This window comes from Panthera pardus, unplaced genomic scaffold (genome assembly GCF_024362965.1).
Source record: "Panthera pardus isolate Hobbes unplaced genomic scaffold, ASM2436296v1 HiC_scaffold_20, whole genome shotgun sequence".
In the NCBI taxonomy this organism is placed as follows: Eukaryota; Metazoa; Chordata; class Mammalia; order Carnivora; family Felidae; genus Panthera; species Panthera pardus.
Window position 1 is genome coordinate 89,602,212 of NW_026526766.1, and position 22,761 is coordinate 89,624,972.

The 22,761-nt window shown below is 51.4% G+C and overlaps 1 protein-coding gene across 3 annotated transcripts; it reads right to left on the reverse strand.

The window, feature by feature from the left end:
* Positions 1-1,482: 1,482 nt before the first annotated feature.
* On the reverse strand, positions 1,483-22,562 carry TTF1 (transcription termination factor 1). Of its 3 annotated transcripts, XM_019420730.2 has the most exons (11): positions 22,475-22,562; positions 18,961-19,955; positions 18,526-18,755; positions 16,735-16,920; positions 15,481-15,559; positions 13,269-13,399; positions 10,949-11,183; positions 8,687-8,776; positions 8,169-8,234; positions 4,360-4,445; positions 1,483-3,446 (listed from the first exon to the last, which is right to left on the reverse strand). In XM_019420730.2, the coding sequence occupies exons 2-11, from the start codon at positions 19,935-19,937 to the stop codon at positions 3,265-3,267; spliced, it is 2,262 nt and encodes a 753-aa protein (XP_019276275.2). In that variant the 5' UTR covers positions 19,938-19,955; positions 22,475-22,562; the 3' UTR covers positions 1,483-3,264. The 3 variants fall into 3 exon arrangements, 2 of the variants coding, with proteins under 2 accessions (XP_019276275.2, XP_053764456.1); XM_053908481.1 differs by lacking the exon at positions 22,475-22,562 and having other exon boundaries at positions 18,961-20,189; XR_002072836.2 differs by lacking the exons at positions 1,483-3,446; positions 4,360-4,445; positions 22,475-22,562 and having other exon boundaries at positions 10,956-11,183; positions 18,961-20,189.
* Positions 22,563-22,761: the final 199 nt, after the last annotated feature.

Genomic DNA, 22,761 nt, shown 5'->3' on the forward strand with positions numbered 1-22,761 from the left:
CAGGCCTGGGCCCGCACCCTTAGCTCCTAGCGGGGCCTCGCCGGCTGAGAGTAACTGAAAGCAGCGTGGAGGGGAATCCAGGCCTGGATGTGTCTAGGACGTTCACCTTCCCCTCCTCTCTGCTGGGGAATGGCGTCTACACATGAAGACAAACCGCCGAAAAGCGTGCCTACCGAGAAGCGGGATGCCCAGAACTGGGACAGGTGCTCCAATACCGCACAGGCCAGAGTGTTCCAAACAACTGTATCTGTTCCCTGCTCTGGTCTCCCGTGGGACAGGGGCGGGGTCTTCTGCCCCCTCTCCGGGTCCACTCTTCCTCCTCTGCGTCCTCCCAAGTACAGACCCGACACGCAGCTTCCCCTTTGGCTCTTTTCTGCCTCTACACTGGGGCTGTTTCCAGGCTCTGGGCCTCACCCCCGCGGGGGCTGCCCGCCGGGCACCTCTCTTCCGCCCGCGGTCTTCGCGCCATCCGCCAGGGGCCTCCGCAGAGCGGGCACACCCCGAATCACACTCACGGCTCCCCTCACGGTCTTCTCCTTCTCCCGGACCTGCATTTGACACGTGTCCGGTCTACCCTGCCCTCCTCCTTCTTCCGCATCCCTCCTGGACTCGCGTGCGTGAAAGCCGTGTTTGGCAAAGGTTGACGTTTGTATGGTGCATACTTTTTTTTTTTGAAGGGAGAGGCACGGAGGTTATCGGTGAGAAAAAGTTATAAAAATAGAACCTCTACAAAAAGTACCCAGGTCTATCGTGAACTTCATAGCACAGGCAATTAGTCACGGTCAACACCCGTTTGTGGGTTGCTTCCTCAGAGTCTACTTACCTCTTCTGCTAACGGGACCCTGATTTTTCCCACTGGGGCATTTCCACTCTCGGCTGCTAGAGGCATCCTGAGCTAAATCCCAGCTCCAGGGGTGGGGTGGGTGTTCACGTTGGCTGAAGACCGTCCTATCTCCTTGACTCCAGGGACACTTCAGAGTTGGGCACAAACTTTCACTTGGGCACTAGGAACAAAGCCTAGGACTTCAAAGCAAGGGGAAGAGGCTGCTTTCCTTCCTCCGGACGGGGAGCAGGTCTGCTGACACAGGTGGGAGGTGAAGGGGCTGCTGCGTGTGGACTGAAGAGAAGTGGGCGAGGGTGGGGGGAGAGCAGGGAATCCGCAAGAAACCCCATCTCTGGTGACTCCAAGTAGTTGAACCAGTCCTTACTTAAGACGAGTGGTTCCTCTGGCCTTTCCGTCTTGAGAGCTCCCGGATTCCTTCCGGATTCCCGGATCTATCTGGGTCCAGCTCCCGGCACTTGCAAATCGAGAGTTCCAACCTGTAAACTCACCATCCCACCGCCCCGAGAGAACCTCTCCCAAAATTTGGGGCTTAATTTCTCCCATACGTTTTAATGCATCTACATATACACAATCCACCCCCCCGGCCTTTTTTTTTTTTTTTTTTTTTTTTTTTTTTTACTTTTACAAAATTGAAAATATTTACTCTTCTGAAATACTTTGGTTCATTTTGTTTACCTCTTTTTATGTTAATCCACTCTATCGTGTTCGTTTTTAATTACCGGATACTATCCCATTCTAGGAAAATACAGTAACAAATTCCCATTAAGGAACATTTACATGTTTTTCCATTTCAAATCATAAAGGTGCCCTTCTTATGCACCAGTCCTTTTCATTCTAGAAGTGAATTGCCAGATCTTAGTTTGTGTACATTCTTAAGGCTCTGATGTCTTTTACCCGACCGTCCTCTGAAAGGAACTTGTGTTCCCGTCAGCATGGAGACGGTGTGCCTGCCAGGCAGGAGGGGAGTAAAGGTAAAACGCTTGCCCAAAGGAAACAGTCATTTGTTTGCTGAGCATTTACGGAGTGTTCCTTACTTGCACCATAGTGGGACAGGTGCTGGGGATACAGTGGTGACCAGACTCCCAGACTTGTGTCTGTATTCTTCCTTCTCCAGGTAGGGTAGCTTTGGGCAAATGTCTGGCTTCATGGATGAATTAACCAACAGCACACGTCGTGATGCGAGAGTCATGACGTTGGAGAGAATGCTCAGGAGACAGTGCAGTTCTGTCTTGGCATAGATGGCGACGTTGCTGCATGGGGCGCTGTTCACCCTCATCTTATGTCCTCCCCAGTACGGGTGCGGCTAGAAGCCTGGAACCCCACTCCCCGGGCCAGCAGGGTTCTGCCGAGGGGCTGGGGGAGAGGGAGACGATGGAAGGCAGGAGCGAGGCAGCAGCTGCTGTGTTCCGAGGAGACACAGGGTCCCGCCAGGGCAGCAGCAGGAGACAACCCAGGCAGCACGGGGACAGGGCACGTTAGCAGGGCCGCAACCGCCTCCCCTCAGTCACCCGTTGCTCGGGAATCCAGCCTTCCCGTTTGCGTCTCCGATCCTGTTTAACAACGTTGTAACCTAAATCCGTAGGTTGAATCCTCCGTTCCAACTCTCTGGAATGGTTTTGCTCTCCTGGCGGATGGAATGGCCCGACACTCAAAACTATCCTTGAAACCCTGCAGGGTGTGAGCTGTGCCTCAGACCCACACAGCAGCCCTCCAAAAATCTCACAGAACCGGATTTTCCGGAAGCAGTGGAAGAGTCTGCCGGGTTTGGGGTTTTGGTTTCTTTCCAGTTGGACACCAGGTGAATTCAGTGGCTTTGAGAACGCAGCTTGTATGCAGAATACGTACCCTTGAGCACTTGACTCGCTCAGGAAGAGGCCCGCCCACGAAGGCAGGGACGTGCGAAGTGAAGCCAGTCTGGGAGCCCAGCGGGTCCACAACTCCCTGTTAACGCACACCTGATACTCACGCACACTGAGCACACAGAATAACAACTGGGAAGACAGAAGGCAAGCTGGCAGGCACGTTGACTAAAACTGGGAGCGTTCCCCTTTTGGCCGAGCGTGTACGTTGAAATCCTTACCACGAACTGTTCACGGGCCGTGACTCCACACCCTCTGCCGCAACGAGAGGGACCGGGGATACTGTGGTTTTATGAGAACCGTTTGCTGTGATTATGTCCAACGGCACGGAAGCATTAAATCGACTCTTACGTGCCTCTTTCCCTGCACGCTCAAACGCACTAGAGCGTGAGTATGCGAATCACCGTGGAATGCTCCGCCACGCAAGGTATCGTCATCCCCTTCCTGCGCCATGGCTCCTTCTCTCTCTCCTAAACATCAGTCCTGGAGACAGGTTCTCCGCCCCACTGCAAAGAAATCCAACGACACCTGGAGGGGTGCCCAAGGCACAGTGTCCTCCCCTTAATTCTTCTCCTCCCCGTCTTCTCCCTCACTGGTGTCGTCACAATAAAAGATGTCTCGGAGTAGGAACACCTGCCTGGGCGCCGCGGGAGTCTGGATTTCAGCACCTTTTTTCTCCATCATCTTCTCTAACTTTTCCTTAAGCAGAGGCAGACTGGTCTCGTAAAGGTAGTCTATGATCTCTAAGGGAAAGAAATGTAATTTTGAAATTACGCGTACAAAGCCTCCTTCCCAAGGTCAAAGGGCAGAGGGCACGGACGCGGGTAGCGGGCTGCTGCTGTTACTATGGCGAGCGTGGTCCTGTTCTAACTGGCTTACTAAGGTTCCCCCAACCAGGTCCACCCTCAAAACCCTACGAGGTGGCCCGTTCCTCAAAGGAGGACACCAAGGCACGAAGACATTGCGAATCTTGGCCAAAGTCGCGGAGCTGGTAGGGGCCAACGAAGCCAGGACTCAAACCCGGGCTGCGATGTCTGCTGAATGCAACAAGTAGCTCATCTACGCCCCGTGGCAGAGCGTCACCCCAACCAGTGGCTCCCGAACGCGGGTGCCGGGCAGATCACTGGAGGCTCTCCTGCGTGCTTGTTCGAGAAAACCCTAGCCTCCAGACCCAGCCCCGAGGTTAGGATTCCGTGTGTATGGGATGAGGCCCCGGTATGTACGTTTTCCACCAGTTCCCCACAGGACTCTGACCACCTGAGTCTGGGAATACCTGAACCGCCCACGAATGGCTGCAAAGAAGGAACCGGGCATCGTACGCTTTTTCTGGAACTGTGTGTGAGCGTGTCACATGATGTGCGCACGCAAGCATGCGTCACGTGTGCGTGTGAGCACATGACGGTGACCCAGAAGCACTCACGGTTCCCGAGTGCTCACTAAGCACCAAGCACCCTGGTGACCACAATTCATCTATTATCTCATCTAGTACTTCTGAAAGTGCTGTCAGGTGGGGGTTAGGATTTGATAATCTTTATACCATTTTACAGCCGAAGAAGCAGAGGATCCCAGAAGTCACGTGCCCGGGGTCACATTCTCAGCACGTGCCATCACTTGCTGGCTTCTTAACAATTCGAATACAGTACTGGAAATACTGACCTGGAAAAGTCTTCTTCTGCCAAAAGGGAACACAGGTAGCTTTCAGCTTATAAAACTTAGTTTGAACGTAGGACGGCGGGACATCACTTTAGAAAGGCAAAGATAAAAAAAAGACAGCATCAGTTTAAAAACTGGTCACTTCACTGCTGCGTACGAAGCACACTGAGTCGGGAGAATCTGCAGGCGTTAAGTAACTTTCTTAATCCCGAACGCGAAACGATCGTGCCCATAAATGTGCGATAAAAACACGACACACGTGAGGTAGCTGTTGTTCACATGGTTAAAAAGAACACGCACAAAAGGAAGAAAGTCAACAGCACGGGATGGATCCTGTTTAACTTACGAGAATTTAAATCACTAGTCAGGAACCAAGCGTAACACCAGCTAACGTAAGCGGATGCTGCCCTTGTACTTGGCCCTGCCCTAAGATCTTCCCATCTAAGGACAAACCACCGGCACAACCACTCTATGAGCGGTCTTGTGCCTCATTCTGGAGGTGGGGAAGCTGAGGCACAGGGAAGCTGCCCAAGATCTTACAGCTAATAAGGGGGTAGAGCTGGGACTTCAACTGGGTGGTCTGACTCCAAACCCCACACTCTTAACCATTACACCTAGGATAAATACATATCTGTCACAATCCAAAAGTAGATGTCCCCTGCTTTTTATTTTGCAGAACTTAAAAACAAAAAAAAAGTAGATGCTTATGATGTTTTGGTGAGAGTCAAATGTATTTCAATTTACAGTAAGTCGGACAAAATCTTAATCGTTCTTTATTTCCTTATTTATTTTTTAGAGTGTGCATGCATACACGAGCAGGGGAGAGGAGCAGAGGGAGAGAGAATCTTTTTTATTTAAAAAAACTTTTAATGTTTATTCATTTTAGAGAGAGAGAGAGAGAGAGACAGACACAGAGCACGAGCGGGGAAGGGGCAGAGAGACGGAGACAGAATCTGAAGCAGGCTCCAGGCTCTGAGCTCTCAGCACAGAGCCGGATATGGGGCTTGACCTCACGAACCAGGAGATCATGACCTGAGTCAAAGTCTGACGCTTAACCGACTGAGCCACTCAGGTGCCCCAAGAGAATCTTGGGCAGGTTCCACGTCCAGTGCCCGCACATTCTCTTTCTCTCTCTCAAAATAAATTAAAAAAATAAATAAAGTGGAAATCACTAACTTTACTTTCCTGGACTTTTTCTTAGACAACAAAAGCATGACCTACTTGTTTCAGCCGGAAGCTAATCTAGTAGCTGAAACGATCGGTGTTGATAGGCACCGGGCTACACATGTCCACCATGCACGACCTCCTTGGTCCTCACTAGGGTCCTATCAAACCATTTTGTGGATGAGGAAACCGAGGCTCAGAACAAGTTAGGGAACGACATGTCCAAAGACGGCTAAAAACTGAGTACCAGGACTCAACGCCAGCTCAGTCTGACCGCGAAGTCCAAGTTCTAAGGCCCCCACGCCCGCCCTCCTCCTGCAGTGCCGGGCGCCCAGCAGGATGTTCCGCACGCCCAACCCCAGGCTTAGGAGCCACAATCTGGATGTTTTCAAACGAAGTAGGCAGTACCCTTCACTAGGCGGACACGCTTTCTTTACGTCCTGCCTCAATAATTCACGAGGAGGCTTTAAGACTCTGGAGAGACCGAACGTTTAGACTTCTTTTTCGCTCTTTTAATTAAAACTTAAAGAATGTACTATTTCAAACAGCTTTGGCTAGATGCCACAGTCTCTACTTTATGGCTTTGAGATTTATTAATCTTAAGCGGAACAATCCATTTTTCAAATATGTAATTTCACTTAAAACCACTAAATGCCCGTTTTAATCTAAGAAAATCGTGATGTGAGGGGACGGTGACATCACATGATATGCAAAAATTTATTGGCGAAGTCAAATTTTTCAAAAACCCGTCTGCTACTACAAAGGGAGGGCTTTGCGGTCACGAGCGCTTCTCAAGATGGTAGCTGGTGGGTGCCGGGCCGGGTCCCCTCTGGGAGACCCGGCACCCTCACCTCTCAGGGACCCGTCACGTGGAGCAGTGAGTGGCCCACCCCGCAGGTGCGCTGGGAGGGAAGGGTTTGGAGCCACGAGCGTGTCTGTGACTCCTAACAGGGTCTGTCAGGACAAACTTCCCATTCTCCAGCTTAAAAAACCAAACTGATTGCTCGTTGTCTATAATCCCAAGGTGCAAATAACCACCAGAACCAGTTTCAGCTCTTCCTCGTGGATCAAGGACAGCGTCACCCTTTTGACAGCCAGCCAAGTGGCAGCCCCGCCTCACCATCCACCCTTCTAAAACTAAAGGCCACTCAACCCCTAACACCCCCACTTCTGAGAGACCGATTCCCAGACCCCCAGCTCTCAATGACCTGCTCTCATACAGGGACTGTGCTTTGCAGGCTGGCTCCCTTGCTCAGCAAGCAATAAATTCAGGTATCGGGAGTGGTGGCCTCTGTTTTCAGTAGCAAGAAGGGATTCACGATGTCTGGGTGATAGGTAACAAAAGCTCACAGCAGAGGCAGATGGAGGCAGCTTATGAACACAGGGAAGTCTGGGGGCGCCCGGGTGGCTCAGTCGGTTCAGCGTCCGACCTCGGCTCGGGTCATGATCTCACGGCTCGTGGGTTCGAGCCCCACGTCGGGCTCTGTGCTGACGGCTCGGAGCCTGGAGCCTGGAGCCTGCTTCGGATTCTGGGTCTCCCTCTCTCTCTCTCTGCCCCTCCCTGCCTCGTGTGCACTCTCTCTCTCTAAAATGAATACGAATATTAAAAAAAAACAAAAATAAACATAGGAAAGTTCACCCTCACCCCGCAGGAGAAAGATGCAAATGAACACCCTACCGAAACTACTTAGGGAAGCTTAAAGAGGAACAGGACCTTTACATGGTCTCAAAATACCTCCCATGGCCCCTTTTTATCCCCAAGAGAAAAACCGGTACTTTTATACGGGGAGGGGGGAACCTGGCAAATGCCCCCAGAGCCAAAGCGTCAAGATGATGTGATGATAAAGACGCAGGGTCACCTACGGCGGGCTCCTGCCCCCAACACAAAGCCTCATCCCAAGGAGGCAGCAGAGAAGCTCCCACCGCGAGGCATTCTACAAACAACCAGCCTGTCCTCGCCCCCATTTTTAATGCCCTCAAAGCCAAAGGCAGAAGAGCTTTGCTGATGGAAAGACACGAAGGAGACGCACGGTTAAATGCACCGTGTAAATCTGAACTGGATCCTAAATCGGGGGGAAATGCTATAAAGGACGTTCCTGGCACATTATTAGTGGGGGAAACTGAATGTGAACTGTGCTTTGCAGCACAGCACCGTATCGGCGTCGAATTTCCTGGGCGTGGTAAGTGCGCCGTGATCACGTAATAATGTTCTCGTTTAGGGCACGGTGCCCACCACTAATCCTCAAGGGCTGAACGAAACTACTTTATTCCCTTGGAAGAGGGAGTGGGAACGGGAAAGGGAGGGCGGACGACAGAGCAAACGTGGAAAAACTGGTAAGAATCTATGATTTGGGGCAAAGGGCTTGTGGGATCTCTGCTCTAATCGTTTAACACGTTAGCTCCGTGAGGCTCTTAAGAGACTGCACACATTTCGTTCACCCTTCCCCGGGGTCTTCGGCGAGGGGTGGTGGGGAGGGGGAGGGCGCAGCTGGCCCACGGCACCCAGTCCCCGTGTGCACAGTACCATCAACACACGAATCCCGCCTGCAGCGTGGATTTCAGCCCGGCGCTTCCAAAACTCATAGACGGTCACTAACTACGTCATCTCTTATCTTTTAATTAGCTTAACATTAACCAAACGGTCTTACCCTATGGTACTAGCAAGATCTTCCCAGTCTATTTCGTTAGCATCTTCCACGTTTATTTCATACAACCTGGGAGAAAAAATAAACATTAAGTTTTCAAGCGCAAGGCAGCACAATGGGCATGTTCACGGACTCCCAAACGTGGCAAGCTCGGGGCGCCTGGGTGGCTCGGTCGGTTGAGCGTCCGACCTCGGCTCAGGTCATGATCTCGTGGTTGGTGGGTTCGAGCCCCGCGTCGGGCTCTGTGCCGACACCTCAGAACCTGGAGCCTGCTTCGGATTCTGTGTCTCCCTCTCTCTCTGCCCCTCCCCTGCTCTGGCTCTGTCTCCCGCAGTCTCTCATAAATAAATAAACGTTAAAAAAAATTTAAACACACACACAAAAAAGTTCCTAAGGTCATACACACAGGCAGTGCGGGAAGACGGGTTTGAACCCTAGCAATCTCACTGCAGATTTCTGCTGCTGGACACCTACTCTCGGGTCAGAGAGAGTTACCACGGCATCACCTCCTCTGGCTGTACCTTTCGATCAGGTTGATTTTGGCCCGCAGGGCATTCACTCCGCGGTACACATCCCGACCATTCGTCATCCTCTTGGTTAGAATTTCCGTCCTGCGTGCAAAGAAAAAAAATATAGTGCACCTCCCGGGCTAAAGTTTCCACCGCAATTTCCCGCACTTTCCTCCACGACGTCACCCTTACGGAGAACCACGCTGTGAGTTGTGTAGCTCATCGCTAAAGTTGGCCACCTTTGGGAATATGCTTATTATTCTTCTTTTCAACTGGGAAATGATAAAGAAAGTGGCAGAAAGTTGGTGGTTAGTGAAGCTGGATGAGGGATACGGTAGTTCTGAGTTTCTGTGCGCTATGAAACTTCCATAAAAAGAAGTTACAAACAGGAGGAGCACAGAGTATCGGCCCATCAGCAGGTGCTAAAGGAAACTGCAAACTCAAGACTGCTTATAAAACGGAGGGATGTAAGAAAGATTCAGTAAAGTCATAAATGATGTGGTGGCTCCCCTAAGGCCCAAAGCGAATGGCTGAAGGGAAGGGTGACCGGAGCTCCTAAAGAGCAGGACAACCCGGGGCATCTGACTCTTGATTCTGGCTCAGGTCCTGATCTCACGGTTCGAGCCCTACGCTGACAATTCGGAGCCTGCCTGGGATTCTCTCTCTCTCTCAAAAATAAACATTAAAAAAAAAAAACCAAAGAGAGCGGCAACCCAGCTAAAAATTATTTTTTAAGTACTCGTCTCAAAGAGTAAAATGTGTCACCATCTGACAGATCGCTAGCTGTCCCGTTCTGGATAAGGGGGATACACAATCCACAGGTGAGTGACGCTGTCGTTCTCACCGGCCAGCCGTGTTCCTCTGAAATGCAGCATCTGAGGTCCTGTCAACGCTACATGAAGGAAATCTACATTCTAGTTTCAAGTTTCCTGCTTTTCTCTTAAACAAGCAACCCTACATGTTATCCTAATTCTTCTGATCCTGAAGCATGGCTGCTCTGTGGTATTTCCCTTTCTGAACACTGATCTATCGTCCTCCAACGGAGGCTTGCGAACCACTCCTTTTTTAGTCTAAAATACAGGGGCAGTAAGGGCTCTGGTTCCTCCATAGTAAACGTTTTGTCCCCCAATCATCATCTGTTCTTTGGAGTTTATGCCCCTGAGTGTAGTCTTCTACGAATATAGAGGACTCTAGGACAGAATTCTGAAGGGCGGAACAACAAATGGCATAATCTAGGAATCTGCTCTTAGTAGAAAACATGCCTACTCCGAACTCACTCTTTTTTTAAAAAAATTTTTTTCATGGTAATTTCCAAAAATTTTTTTAATGTTTTATCTTTGAGACAGAGAGAGACAGAGCGCGAGCAGCAGAGGGAGAGAGAGAGAGAGAGAGAGAGAGAGAGAGACAGAATCGGAAGCAGGCTCCAGGCTCTGAGCCGTCAGCACAGGGTCCGAGGCGGGGCTCGAACTCACGAACTGCAAGATCATGACCTGAGCCGAAGTCGGACACTCAACCGAACGAGCCACCCAGGCGCCCCAGTCTGAACTCACTCTTACTTGACCTGACGATGACCGCACTCCCTTTGCGCGTGAGGTGTGCGGGCCGTGAGTTGCAGGCCCACCGCTCCGAGAAGTCCCGGCGCAGCTGACCACCCAGCTCAGAGTCTCTCCAGGGCCCGGAAAAGCCACATCAGGCAAAGAAGGTGCAGCGAGGTCAGGACTGAAAATGCTATGTGATGAGCGTGTCTACAGTGGCACGATGAACCCGGCTGCCTCGCTCTGGTGAGGCCAGAGGCGCCGCCGAACTCGACAGGTTTGTGGAAAGGGCTAACTCCTGCTCATCACCGTGCTTGTGATTTCCCTCCCAAAGGGGAGGTTCGTATTTTTTTTCCCCTCATGCTGCAAAGAGAGGACTATTTGCTCTTCCTAAAGACTCAGCAGGAGCAGAGTGAAGGAACCGCAAGCCAATATTATTAAGAAGGCTCACGTTCCTTCACGGGGAAGTCACGCAAGGGATCGAGGTTAGTTAAGCGCCAACTCAGATCAGATACGGATACTGAAGTGGCCGGAACGGACGACTGGTGACGATCGTTCTTGACACGTGAGGTTTTCCGCACGACGGTTACGTGGACCTTCTTCGTGACTTCACCCATCTACCCGCTTTGCTGACGTGTGTGGTGTGCGTCTGTGAGAAAGCGGGACGGGGGGGGGGGGGGGGGAGGGGGGGAGGGGGGGGCATCTTGTTGAAGGTCACTGAAGAAGCCTTAAAACTTACCACTTACTTTTACACTGCATCCAATTTCTGGTTTCCACTCTGGCTTCTACTTCCACCCAAGAAATGCCCTTGTACAGACTTTCCCTGACAATAGACAGGCGGCCGTCGGGGTTCTCTCGCAGCTTGGAATCCACCTGCTGTAACTCGTGGGGAGACATTTTCTTTAGAATCACTTCTTCCACAGCCTTGATTAGCTTCTGGGTTTCCGCCTTACTCCAAGCACCGTGGTTTCTCGCTACAGACACAAAAGGACGATCTTACAGTCTCTCGTCTGTCTTCACACACGTCAAAAACAAACCGATGACCGACACGTGTCACTATGCATCTGTCCACGCCCGCAGCACGTACGCCACCAAGGGTAAGCCCTAATATCAACTACGGACCCTGGGGGCTCACGATGTGCCAGTGAGGGTCCACGGGCTGTAACAATGGCACCGCTCGGGTGGGGGATGCGGATAATGGGCGAGGCCGTGCGTGTGTGGGGGCAGGGGACAGATGGGACGTCTGTGGACCTTGCGATTTTACTGTGAACCCAAAGCCACTCTAAAGCCTTAAAAAAAAAGAAGATAAATCAGGACTTTTCAGAAGAGAGTGGGCAACACCTCAATTACACTAACATAACACCATAAGCACAGCTACGTGCAAATTACAGCGGAACCACTACAGTGGCCAAAGATTCTTTATTGTTATCTTTTACTTTAGAGAAAGAGAGCTCACAAGCAGGGGAGAGGAGGAGGAGGAGGAGGAGGAGGAGGAGGAGGAGGAGGAGAAGGAGGAGGGAGAGGGGGAGGGGGAGAGGGGGAGGGGGAGAGGGGGAGGGGGAGAGGGGGAGAGGGAGAGGGGGAGGGAGAGAGGGAGAGGGAGAGGGAGAGGGAGAGAGGGAGAGGGAGAGGGAGGGAGAGGGGGAGAGAGAGAGGGGGAGAGAGAGAGAGGGAGAGAGGGAGAGGGAGAGGGAGAGAGGGAGAGGGAGAGGGAGAGAGGGAGAGGGAGAGGGAGAAAGAGAATGAGAATCCCAAGCGGGGCTCGATCCCGCAACCTTGGGATCATGACCTGATCCGGTATCAGGTTGATGCTCAGTTGACTGAGCCACCCTGGCGCCTCCCAACGATTCTGTTTAAGAACCAATATCAGAACAGAACTGTCTTTTCTTAAAGCAATGTATGTTTTTTTAACTTCAAAAAAGTTGTTTTTCTTGTTTCTGAGTAACCTCTCCCGTGTGACTCTGTGAGGTTCTCCAAACATTTAATGGGAACCAAGTAAGTGAATGCGTGAAACTGAGCTCCAGTGATCACAATGATAAAGGCGTCTGAACCTGAAGCCTTCATCTGCGGAAGGCATCAAACCGTCCGTGGTCCATCTTCCTGGCCTAGATGGTCACAGTCAGGCTAAGGAAGAGGCCTCAAACCACCAGCCTACAAATATCTTTGGTTTGGCCCACAGAGTGACGTTACTTTTTCACAACAATTTGGATATTTAAAAATCAAAACAGTTCAGGGGGAAAAAAAAAGGTATCTAGATTTCACACACTCGCACCAAATCCAGAAGCATTGGCCACGCTGAGTCTCTGCATGGCGCCACGGCTGGACGTGGTGGCACGAAGGACACGGCTCCCAGTCACCTGGGGGCCACAGATGCCAGCCCCCGTGCTCACCGTAATGGCATCCGAGGGCTGTCTCCTTAAAGCAACTGGGGATTTTGTAATGTAAAGACTATAACCAACAAAGTTTTTCTGACAGAGGAGAAAAAGAGACAGGAGGTTTGGGAAAAGTCCCTAACAGGCCGACTGAATCGCATCACTGCCCTCCCAGCAGTCTCCCCTGTCCTCTGCGGGAGGGAACCTCCTCCGCCCTGGCTCTCCTACCCGCCAGCCTCCCAGGGTCTCAGTCAGGCCGGCGGGTAGAGCTGAAAGCTACTGAACCCAGGCGTGGCAGAAATTGGTCACGTGAGGGGCGCCTGGGCGGCTCAGTCGGTTGAGCGTCCGACTTCGGCTCAGGTCATGATCTCGTGGCTCGTGGGTTCGAGCCCCGCGTCGGGCTCTGTGCTGACTGCTCAGAGCCCGGAGCCCGCTTTGGATTCTGTGTCTCGCTCTTTCCCTCTCAAGAATAAAAAACATTTGAAAAATTATAAAAAATCGGTCGTGTGAATAAAGGCTGCATGGTTTCACAATCGCGGGTGAGAAATGAAATGAGACAGCTGGGAGAACGGCTTCAGCAGTCAACCGTCACGGCCCCCCCACAAGACAGGCCTGCCAGGATGCCCGTGCTGGGGCCGCGGGGGCTCATCTGCTCGCGGGGTGGGGCAGCGCGGACGGTTCACTTACGGCTGCTGATCTGGGAGAACTTCAGGGCAACTGAGAGGCTACTTCGAGCCACCATCTCGCCAATCTTCTTCCAGTCGTTTCCATGCAGGGAGTGGTAGATCTTTAACTTCTCCGTGTCTCCTTTGCTGTACCTGGGAGGAAGGGAAAACGTGCTACAGTTCTGATCAAGTGTGAGATTAAGAACTGTGTTGTTTTTAATTTTTAATATTTATTTTTGAGAGAGAGAGAGAGTAAGAGAGAGAGAGAGAGACGGAGCGAGTGTCAGCGGGGCAAGGGCAGAGAGGAAGACATAGAATCCAAAGCAGGTTCCAGGCTCGAGCTGTTAGCACAGAGCCTGATGCGGAGCTTGAACCCACGAACCGCGAGATCATGACCTGAGCCAAAGTCCAACCCTTAACCGAATGAGCAACTCAGGTGCCCCTTTCTTTTTTTACTATTTATTTTTGAGAGACAGAGAAAGAGAGAGAGAGAGAGAGAGAGAGAGAGAGAGAGAGAGAGAGAGAGAGAGATGGAGGGAGGGAGAGAGAAATTGAGGGAGAGAGAGGGAGAGAGGGCGGGAGGGAGTGCTCAAGTATGCCTGTGAACGGGGGAGGGGGGAGAAAGGGAGACCGAAGATTCGAAGCAGGCTCTGTGCTGAAAGCAAAGAGTCCAACGCGGGGCTCGGACTCACTAACCTTGAGATCACGAACTGAGCTGAAGTCCAACACTTAGCAGACTGAGCCACCCAGGCGCCCCCCCAAACTGTATTTTTGGGATTCTGTCTCTGCCTCTCCCCCATTCATGTGCACACGCGCGCCCTCTCTTTCTCAAAATAAATAAATAAACTTTAAGAAAAAACCCCAGCATTCTAAGGGCAAATTGTTACCACACACAAACCACGTGGTGCAAACGAATGAATGAACTTTCTTATTAGAATTAGAATACAGACTTTGTATTCTGCTAAAACTTTCATTCCCACGCTTATGTCACAGATAGAAAACTGTCACCTCAGCTGCCACCGTTCATTTACCCAAAGCTTTCTTTCACGTCCCGCTGAAAAGGTCCTCTTTAGTGAATTTCCTTCGAGTTCCGTCCACAGACGTCCAACCCCGGGGCTTGGGGAAAAGGGGAGCGTGGGCTTTAGTCTGTGAGCAACCTTTTCCTCTGCTTCCGGTTTACTTCTTTTGGTCAGAATTAAAAAAAAAGAAACCAAGGGCGTATCGGTGTTTGGGGGTCGCATAATACGTAGGTCTCGCTTTCAAATCGTGCAGCCACCTGGAACCCAAACGACCCTGCCGCGTTTACTAAACGTGCCTCCCAGAGTGAGGTCAAGTCCACGAGGTTGTCTGGGCCCACAGAGCGAGGGGCCCGACGCTTTCCTGCCTCTCCCTCTGTCCTGGAGCAGAGCGCTTACCCACAGCCGACACCCGATCCACGTTGGTTTTATCGGGAACGTTGGGAACAAAACGTAGTTGGGTGTTTCATTTACTTGGGGAGGGAGGGAGGAGACCGTGACCACCAAGCAGTGTCGCTGCCGAACTGCTCGCACTGGACCTCTGGCTGGCGTTCACCCTGCCTTCACACACTCACTGGAAACCCCCAAAAGCGGGCTGAGCGCCGGAGGGAACGTCACATCGAGAAGGAACATTTGGGTACACAGGGAGCTTACACATGAGCGGAGAGCAAAGAAAACCTCGTGAGTAACATTAAGGGGGGCGCGGCACGCCGAGTGCTAGAGGAAGTACAAAGGAAAAGCCAGGGATCTAGAAAGGGGAAGACTGGCGCGCCTGGGTGGCTCAGTCAGTTAAGCGTCCGGCTTCGGCTCAGGTCATGATCTCGCGGTTCGTGGGTTCGAGCCCCGCGTCGGGCTCTGCGCTGACAGCTCAGAGCCTGGAGCCTGCTTCCGATTCTGTGTCTCCCTCTCTCTCTCTGCCCCTCCCCCACTCATGCTCTGTCTCTCTCTCTCTCTCTCTCTCAAAAAATACATAAAAAATAAATAGAAAGGGGAAGATCACAAACTTTGACTAAAGAGGTAGAAACTGAAATGGGCTTTGAAGACATTCACCTGACCGCAGATATGCAGGCCCGTTTCACACACAAAGGTCCTCATGATTTCGTTTTTTTTTTTTTTTTTTTTTTTTTTTACCACCTCTAATCTGTTGTGGACGTTCTGATTTATACGATCAGCAAGCACCAGAGAAATGCTGTGTCTCAAGCTGCTAAGGCTTCTTACCTGCCCTTGTAATTGTTGACATCAAACATCTTCTTTGCTCGATAGTAAACGAGTTTCCAGGGCCGGGCAATGCCCTTCCCTAAAGTCGGAAGAAAGGCAAGTGGTCAGTGGGGCACACAGGGCCTGGCCTGAAACGGAGTCACAGTTGTAAAAGGAAGCCGGCACAGGCCCCTCTCCCCGCCACGACCCCGGACCCCACGTCGAGGCCGGGATTTCACACATCCTGCAGAGAGCTGGCTCGAGGAGCAGAGACACCCGCAGTCACCAGTCTCCTTGCAGAGCTCTGCAAACGACGGGCTTAGGATGTCGAGGCTCCAGCTTCCAGTCTACCTACCACGTTCGGGGGAAAAGTTCTTTATAAACCAAAGTAACGTTAACAAAATTTGAGTTAAGGGGAACGAATGCTAACGTGGAGGACGTGTGCCAACAGTTGATGAACAAGAGGGCTTCTTGAACGAGCAGGCTTTACTCATCTCCTCACTCTAAGGACCAAACAGCCCCCCGACAGGGGCTCCCTACTCTGGTTGCCCCTGCACATTCCGGAGAACACCTAAGAAATCATCTTCTTTCAATTCATGGATTTTGCCGGGGAGGGGGAGCGCCTGAGTGGCTCAGTCGGTTGAGCACCCGACCTTGGCTCAGGTCACGGTCTCACGGTCCGTGAGTTTGAGCCCCAGGTCGGGCTCCATGCTGACAGCTCGGAGCCCGGAGCCTGCTTCCGATTCTGTGCCTCCCTCTCTCTCTCTGCCCCTCCCCGGCTCATGCTCTGTCTCTCTCAAAAATAAATAGGCATTAATACTAAGAAATAAATACATTTATTAATGAATTCATAGATCTCCTTTCTGTCCAATCCCATGCTGCTTCATGGCTTGGTCTCAGTTTCCAAGTACACCCGCTGGAAGAGGGTTCCAGCGACAAAGCACACGTAAGGCTGTACTCAGGAAACTCAGGAGATCCGGGTGTGCCGTGTGCAGCATACGAAAGACAGCATGTATTAGAGCAGGGGAGCAGAAACCAGAACCACACTTCTTGCCCAGCAGGAAAGCTCCAAGTCGATTGTGTTACTTTCTACAAGATCCGGAAAAGCACCACGCTTGGGAGACATGAACGCATTCCAAACCCCCAAGAGTACAGGCCGGCGATGCGAATACGGAAATACCGATCGGCCGGGCGCTGTGCGAACACCTACCGTGCCTCACCTGGCTACGGCTGGAAGGCTGGCGACCGTCAAAAAGAAAACAGCTGTACGCTTACCGATGTGCAGTCTAAAGGAGTATTTTCTTTTCAAGTCGGTGATCACAGATTTCTCCTCTGGGTATCTGTCTGTATACAGCAGCTTGTCCGCATTGTCAATTCCGGTCAGGGACAGAAATTCTTGCACGTTTTTCTCTAACTGCTTATTTTCCTTTACAGAAAACTTGCCAAATCTAATAGCGACACCTAGGATTGGGGTGGGGAGAAAAAGTAGGCATTGTCAGTAACAAAGGAAAAAGCAAACCCACCACTCAGTCTTGGGCAGTTACAACAGCGCCCAGTCAGCTACCCCCTGCTGAGAAGCAGCCCTAGGTGTGCCCTTGACATTAGCTCCCCCCTCCCCCACTGTGAGCCTCAGCTTCCCTTCCATTTTAGTCATTCTTCTCCCAAAGTCTGCCCCGTCATCCCCTTCTAGAGTGACCTTCCCCAATTCATCAATCTCTTTGGAAAATAGTCATTTTTTTTTATTAACAAGGAATATATTTTCATTAAAAGTTCAAGTAGTATGGAAATAAACATTTCAAAGAAGTCCCCCCTCGGGGCGCCTGGGAGGCTCAGTCATTAAGCGTCAGACTTCGGCTCAGGTCATGGCTCAAGTCACGATCTCGTGATTGGTGGATTTAAGCCCAACACGCTGGTGTCAGCCTGTCAGGACAGAGCCTGGAGCCTGCTGCAGATTCTGTGTCTCGCTCTCTCTCTTCCTGCCCCTCCCTGACTCGCGCTTTGTCTCTCTCTACCTCTCAAAAATGAATAAAAGTTAAAAACAATTTTTTTAAGGGACGCCTGGGTGGCTCAGTTGGTGAAGCATACAACTTCGGCTCAGGTCATGATCTCACAGTTCGTGGGTTTGAGTCCCGCATCAGGCTCTGTGCTGATGGCTCAGAGCCTGGAGCCTGCTTCCGATTCTGTGTCTCCTTCCTCTCTGCCCCTTCCCCACTCATAGTCTCTCTGTGCCTCTCAAAAATGAATAAATGTCAAAAAAATGTTGACGTTTAAAAAAAAAAACACAAAAATTTTTAAGAAGTCCCCTCTTAATCTCTTCTGCCACACACACACCCCGGCCAAAGGCAAGTACGGTGAAATTGGCCGATACAAATATTCACATATATTCTCTATGCAAATATATGGGGGATGGGGGGAGTAACAAGGTCATTTAACTGCACATTCTACTCTTCTTTGTAACTCAAAGCAACCAAGTTCCATTATGTACTGATGGTCTTATGTATGGCATGGTTTTTCCCTTCTTAGACTTATTTCAAGAATATCTTTTAAAAAATACATACGCCTAAAAATTTTGACATAAGACGTACAAAAAGAATGGGAGCATTCCACAGATGCTGCTCTAAACACATTTTCCTTCCTTGGTCTGTTTTTTTAAAACGAACCTCTTCAACACGATTAACGGGGCTAAGGCTCTGCTTTTACTGTTCCCGGGGACCAGTGTACTGGGTCCCTCACAGCCCAGTGAACACCGCTCGTTCGGACCACACAGCCTCAGCTTTGCGGTTTGCTCCTCGAGTCCGTAACTTTTCTGGGAGGTTCTTGCAACACGGTGAGTGAGATCAGGAAGGAGACGGGTCTCCCCTACCAGAAGTTGGGCGGAGGAGACCCAGACCCCTCCGTTTGGCTGAGCTCGTGGCTCGGACAACAATTCCGGCAGGAGGTGAGGCAGGAAGCGGCCAGAAGGTGCTGCCGGTGAACCTAGACAACTTGCATCGTTCACCAAACGGCGTCAGGGGCTCCTCACGCAGACAGGAAAGCCCGGCAGCTATTCGAGTCCCCCCAGCTCACCCTGTGCCTTGAATTCCTTAAACCGCCCTAAGTCATCCCGGTACATCCTCTTGATGGTGGTGGCGGCCCTTTCCTTGATGTCGGGGATGAACTCCTGGAGCTGCTTCACGGCCGAGTCCAAATCCACATCCGAGTCGCCCAAATCTCTCGACTCTTCGGATAAGTATCTCGTTTCGGAACCTGTGGCCACTTCCAGACGGCCTTCTTCTTCTTCGTTTGTAGGTTCCAACCTACGGACAAGATCGGACGGACTCACGTGAACGCGTCGCTTGCCCCGGTGGCTTTCAAGGGCTTAAAGAGACCCTCACTTCAGACCAGGACGGTGTGAAAGCAAGGAGGGATGCCGGAGCCTGCCATGAACATGCTAGATAAAGAGGTCACAGGCAGAAGTCACACAGAAGACACACATCGGAAGACACAACATTCCCCCGTTACCTCTGCACCTCTCCCGTACAGGCCTGGGTTTTCTCCTCCTGTGGCCTGGGCTCCTCCCTTTCTTCAATCAAGGTGCCATTTCCCTCCAGTGAATCAATGCGCGCGTCCTCCAAGCGGGCAGCGAGCGCTGAAAACTCCCCACCAGGCGCTACAGGGCTTTCGGCAGAAGAGCCTCGCTTCCGTCTCTTAGCCTTTTTCTTTACACCGCTGACCCCTCGACATCCTTCGGAGTGCGCGTTCTCCAGACCCTCAGGCCCGGGCACTGCCTCAAATTCGCGGTTGTGTGAAATTTTTCTCTTTTTTTTCTTAGACTTTTTCTCACCTGCGGGTATTGGCAGCTGGGCAATCTCGCCCTCTGGGCCCACGGAAAGGGGGGCTTCTGGCTGGTGTGGTTCCACCTCGGGCAGGGGCAGGCTCGCACGCGGGCTGTCCTGCACAGCATCGCCCGATGCCGCTTTCTTCCGACGTTTTTTACTCTTTTTCTCCCTGACTTTATGATGCGGCTCTTCGGACTCATTCTCACGTGACTTCGGAACGGACTGCGGTTCGTCTGCGTCAGGCTCTCGTGTTGGCTTTTGTTCCTTGCTCGAGTCCACGTACACGACATCGACGTCGCTCCTAAAATTCTTCGGCGTGTCCTTGATATTTTCTTTATCCACCAGGACGTACACCACGCCTGTTTCCTCATCTACCCCCAAAGCCTTCTGTCTTCTCTTTTTATTCTTTTTGGGTATAGAAGTGGTCTTTTCAGTCTCCTCGCAAATTTCTGATTTTTGCAAAGGGGAAGAATGAAAATGCTGGAAATCCTTTCTCTTTTTTTTACTCTTGGTTATGTGACGCTGTTCGCTTGTCAGAGGAGCGTCTCTGAAACTTTCATGGGAACTCCTTAGGTGTCCTTCCTTATATACAGAGTATTTTTTCTTTTTCTTGTCAAATACTGGGGTGTGAATTTCCAATCTGCTCGGTCCTCCTTCCATTCTGTTCCTGTAGGGAAACTTGACAACAATGGTTTATTTTTGCAAAGCATTTTAAACATTGGCCTCAGGAGGAAAAAAAAAAAAAATCACAGAAAAATGAAATTATACGACAAATGACAAGACTGGAATCATGGCTGTCAATTTTAAATTATTCTAAATGCACAGGGGGCTCACCGTAATTTACGGTCTGGTCCCACTGCCCTTAGGATACGGTAAAGAACAGTTAACAGAGAACAGAGTGCCCAGCATGATCAGGCCTTTGTCCCCTCCCCTCCCCCCCGCCCCCATCTTTTACCTCTCTCTTCTAACTCCATGCTCCAGCCACACATGTCTTTTTTGGGTTCCCCGAACATGCCATAATCCTTTCCTTAGCTCACGGTCTTATAACATACCATACCCTCTTTCTGGAATGCCCTCTGCTGCCTTCCTACCCTCCCTGCCTCCTGCCTCCTTTCATCCTTCAGAGCTTGGTTTGAATATCACTTCTTCAAAAAAGCTTTCCCTGGTTAAGAAGAGACATACGTGATGATACTTTGCCTCTTAAGTTTAAAACCCACAAATCAATTGTATGTGTCTTTTCTGCATGGATACGTAGTAGTAACTGGCAAATTCTGATTGGCAAATTCAGAGATCAGGGACAAGAACGGAGCCAGTTTCTCTTGTGTCTGTCATCTTTTATTTCTTAATGGGGGTAATGACGACGGGGGTGTTTGTTGTATTTTTATTTACTTATTTGAATGCTGCTTGCTTTTTCACTTAAAAAGCAAGAAGGAGAACAAAGGTACAGATTGCTTTCATTTGTGTTCAAAAACAAGCAACTGAAGGATGTACATGTGTAAGTACTTACAAAGGAGGAGGAAGAGGAGAAAAAGACAGCGCTCCCTGACCCCCGTGGGCTTGGTCCATTCCAAATATACTTTCATAGCAAACCATACGTCTCCTTGGTAGCACTTAGCCCAAATGTAGTTTAAAGACTAAACGATTATTTCACTAATCATTTAATGTTAGTCTCTTCTGCTAAAAACGTAAAAAAAAAAAAAAAAAGTTTCCACGCATCTTTGGGTGACATCAGGGAGAACGGTCTTAATGAAAGCTCTTAAGTGCCTCTGTTGAAGGGGAGGTCCTGGGGCTGGGGAATCTGGCTTATGGGTAGAAACCGATGTGTTCTTTCATACTCTTCTTCTGGCCACACAATTCTCAAAGTGTCCTCACCGCCCATGAGAAGTTAGGGACCCTACCCCTCTCCTGTATCTTCAGCCTCTCCCTCTGCAGTGGGTCCTTTCTGGCAACACTCCAACAATCTTTAGCCTCTCCTAACTTACAACAAAACAAAACAAACCCACGAAAACCAACCATCTTCTGACCTTGAAGCCCCACCCAGCTGTTCTCCTCTCTCCTCTTCACAGCACAACTTCAGACAGAAAATGCTCTCTCCATTTCCTCACCTTGTATCCACGTCCAAAACCACTCCTTCTAGCTGCCCCCCCCCCCCACTCCTGCCCTGAGACTGCTCCAGGAAAAGCGCCGAGGACCTCCAACCCACTACATTCAATACATGCTTTCCTGGCCCATCTTTCAGGACTTCGCGAGAACGGTGAACAGGTGAGCAGATGATTCATTTAAATATTCTTTTTCCTTCCTCTCTCCCAACCTCCTTCACTTTCTTTCTTTGAAACACCTCCTAAGCTTCTCCCTCTGGTCTCTGGAACTCAGCACAACATACTAACTGCATACTTACTCCCCACCAAGACTTTTTTGGTTGCCCTGTTATTCTTAAGACCAAGTCCCAAATCCTTACACACCTACCAGGCCCTTCATGATCTAGTCTGGTCCATGTCTAACTCTCCACCTATCATTTCTCCCTGGGTTTCAGACAGCCTGCTCCTTTCGGTTCCCGGAATACACACGTTCTTTTTCATTCTCCAGGACTTTCCAAAAGCAACTTCTGCCGGTGATGCTCCTTCTTCCGAGGGACCTTTCTCCGCGTTAACTGGGCCACGTCTGAAAGTCACCTCCTCAAGAAGGCCTCTCTAACAGCTAGACTGGGTCCCGTCTCCCGCTTTGCAGTTGCCCTCCTGTACTTCGCGCCGCGGCGACACGCTCGGCCTCCCAAGGGCTGGGGTCTCGTCCGTCGGGCTCCCAAAGGTTCCACCGTGCCCGACAAGCAACCGGGCAAGCAACTACGCCCACCGGTTCGGAACACACCGCTTCCCGCCCCGCCGGGACGTGCCCAAGCCTGGTCTCGGGCTCTCTCGTTCTTGCGGGGTGCGACAGACCCCCTGCTCTCCCTGCTCTGCGGCGGGCTCTCCGGGGCTGAGGAGGGAGGCCCCGGCCCCGTGTCCGACTCCCGATCCTCTCCCGCCCGGGACCCGGGCCTCCGCTCCCGGGGGCCGGCCTGGGGCGGCCGCAGCGCAAACCGCCCCCGGAGACCTCAGCCAAAAGCGGCCTCAGCGAGGCGAAGGCACCACCACCCGCCGCTCGACCTCGACAGGCGCATCGAAAGAACCCGGAACGACCAAGAAGCAGCCTTAACCTACCTCCCACGGCGCCGCCACCTTTTTCCCGATCCGGAAGCGCCGTTCTTGCGGAAGCGGAAGTGGTCGTGCGTCGCTTCCGGCCCCGCCTCGGCGTCACGCTGCCGTGGCAACACGCCCGCCGCAGGGACTTGACGCAGGCGTAGTTGACCGCGGGTTTCGTTCCTCGGGTCGGAGGGGGTCGAGCGGGGGTGGGGTAAAGCGCGACCTGAAACCCCAGGGAGGGGACAGAAGGCCCGGACTGGCTTCCCAGCTCGCGCGTGCGTTCCACTTAGTCAAGTTTGCGCCGA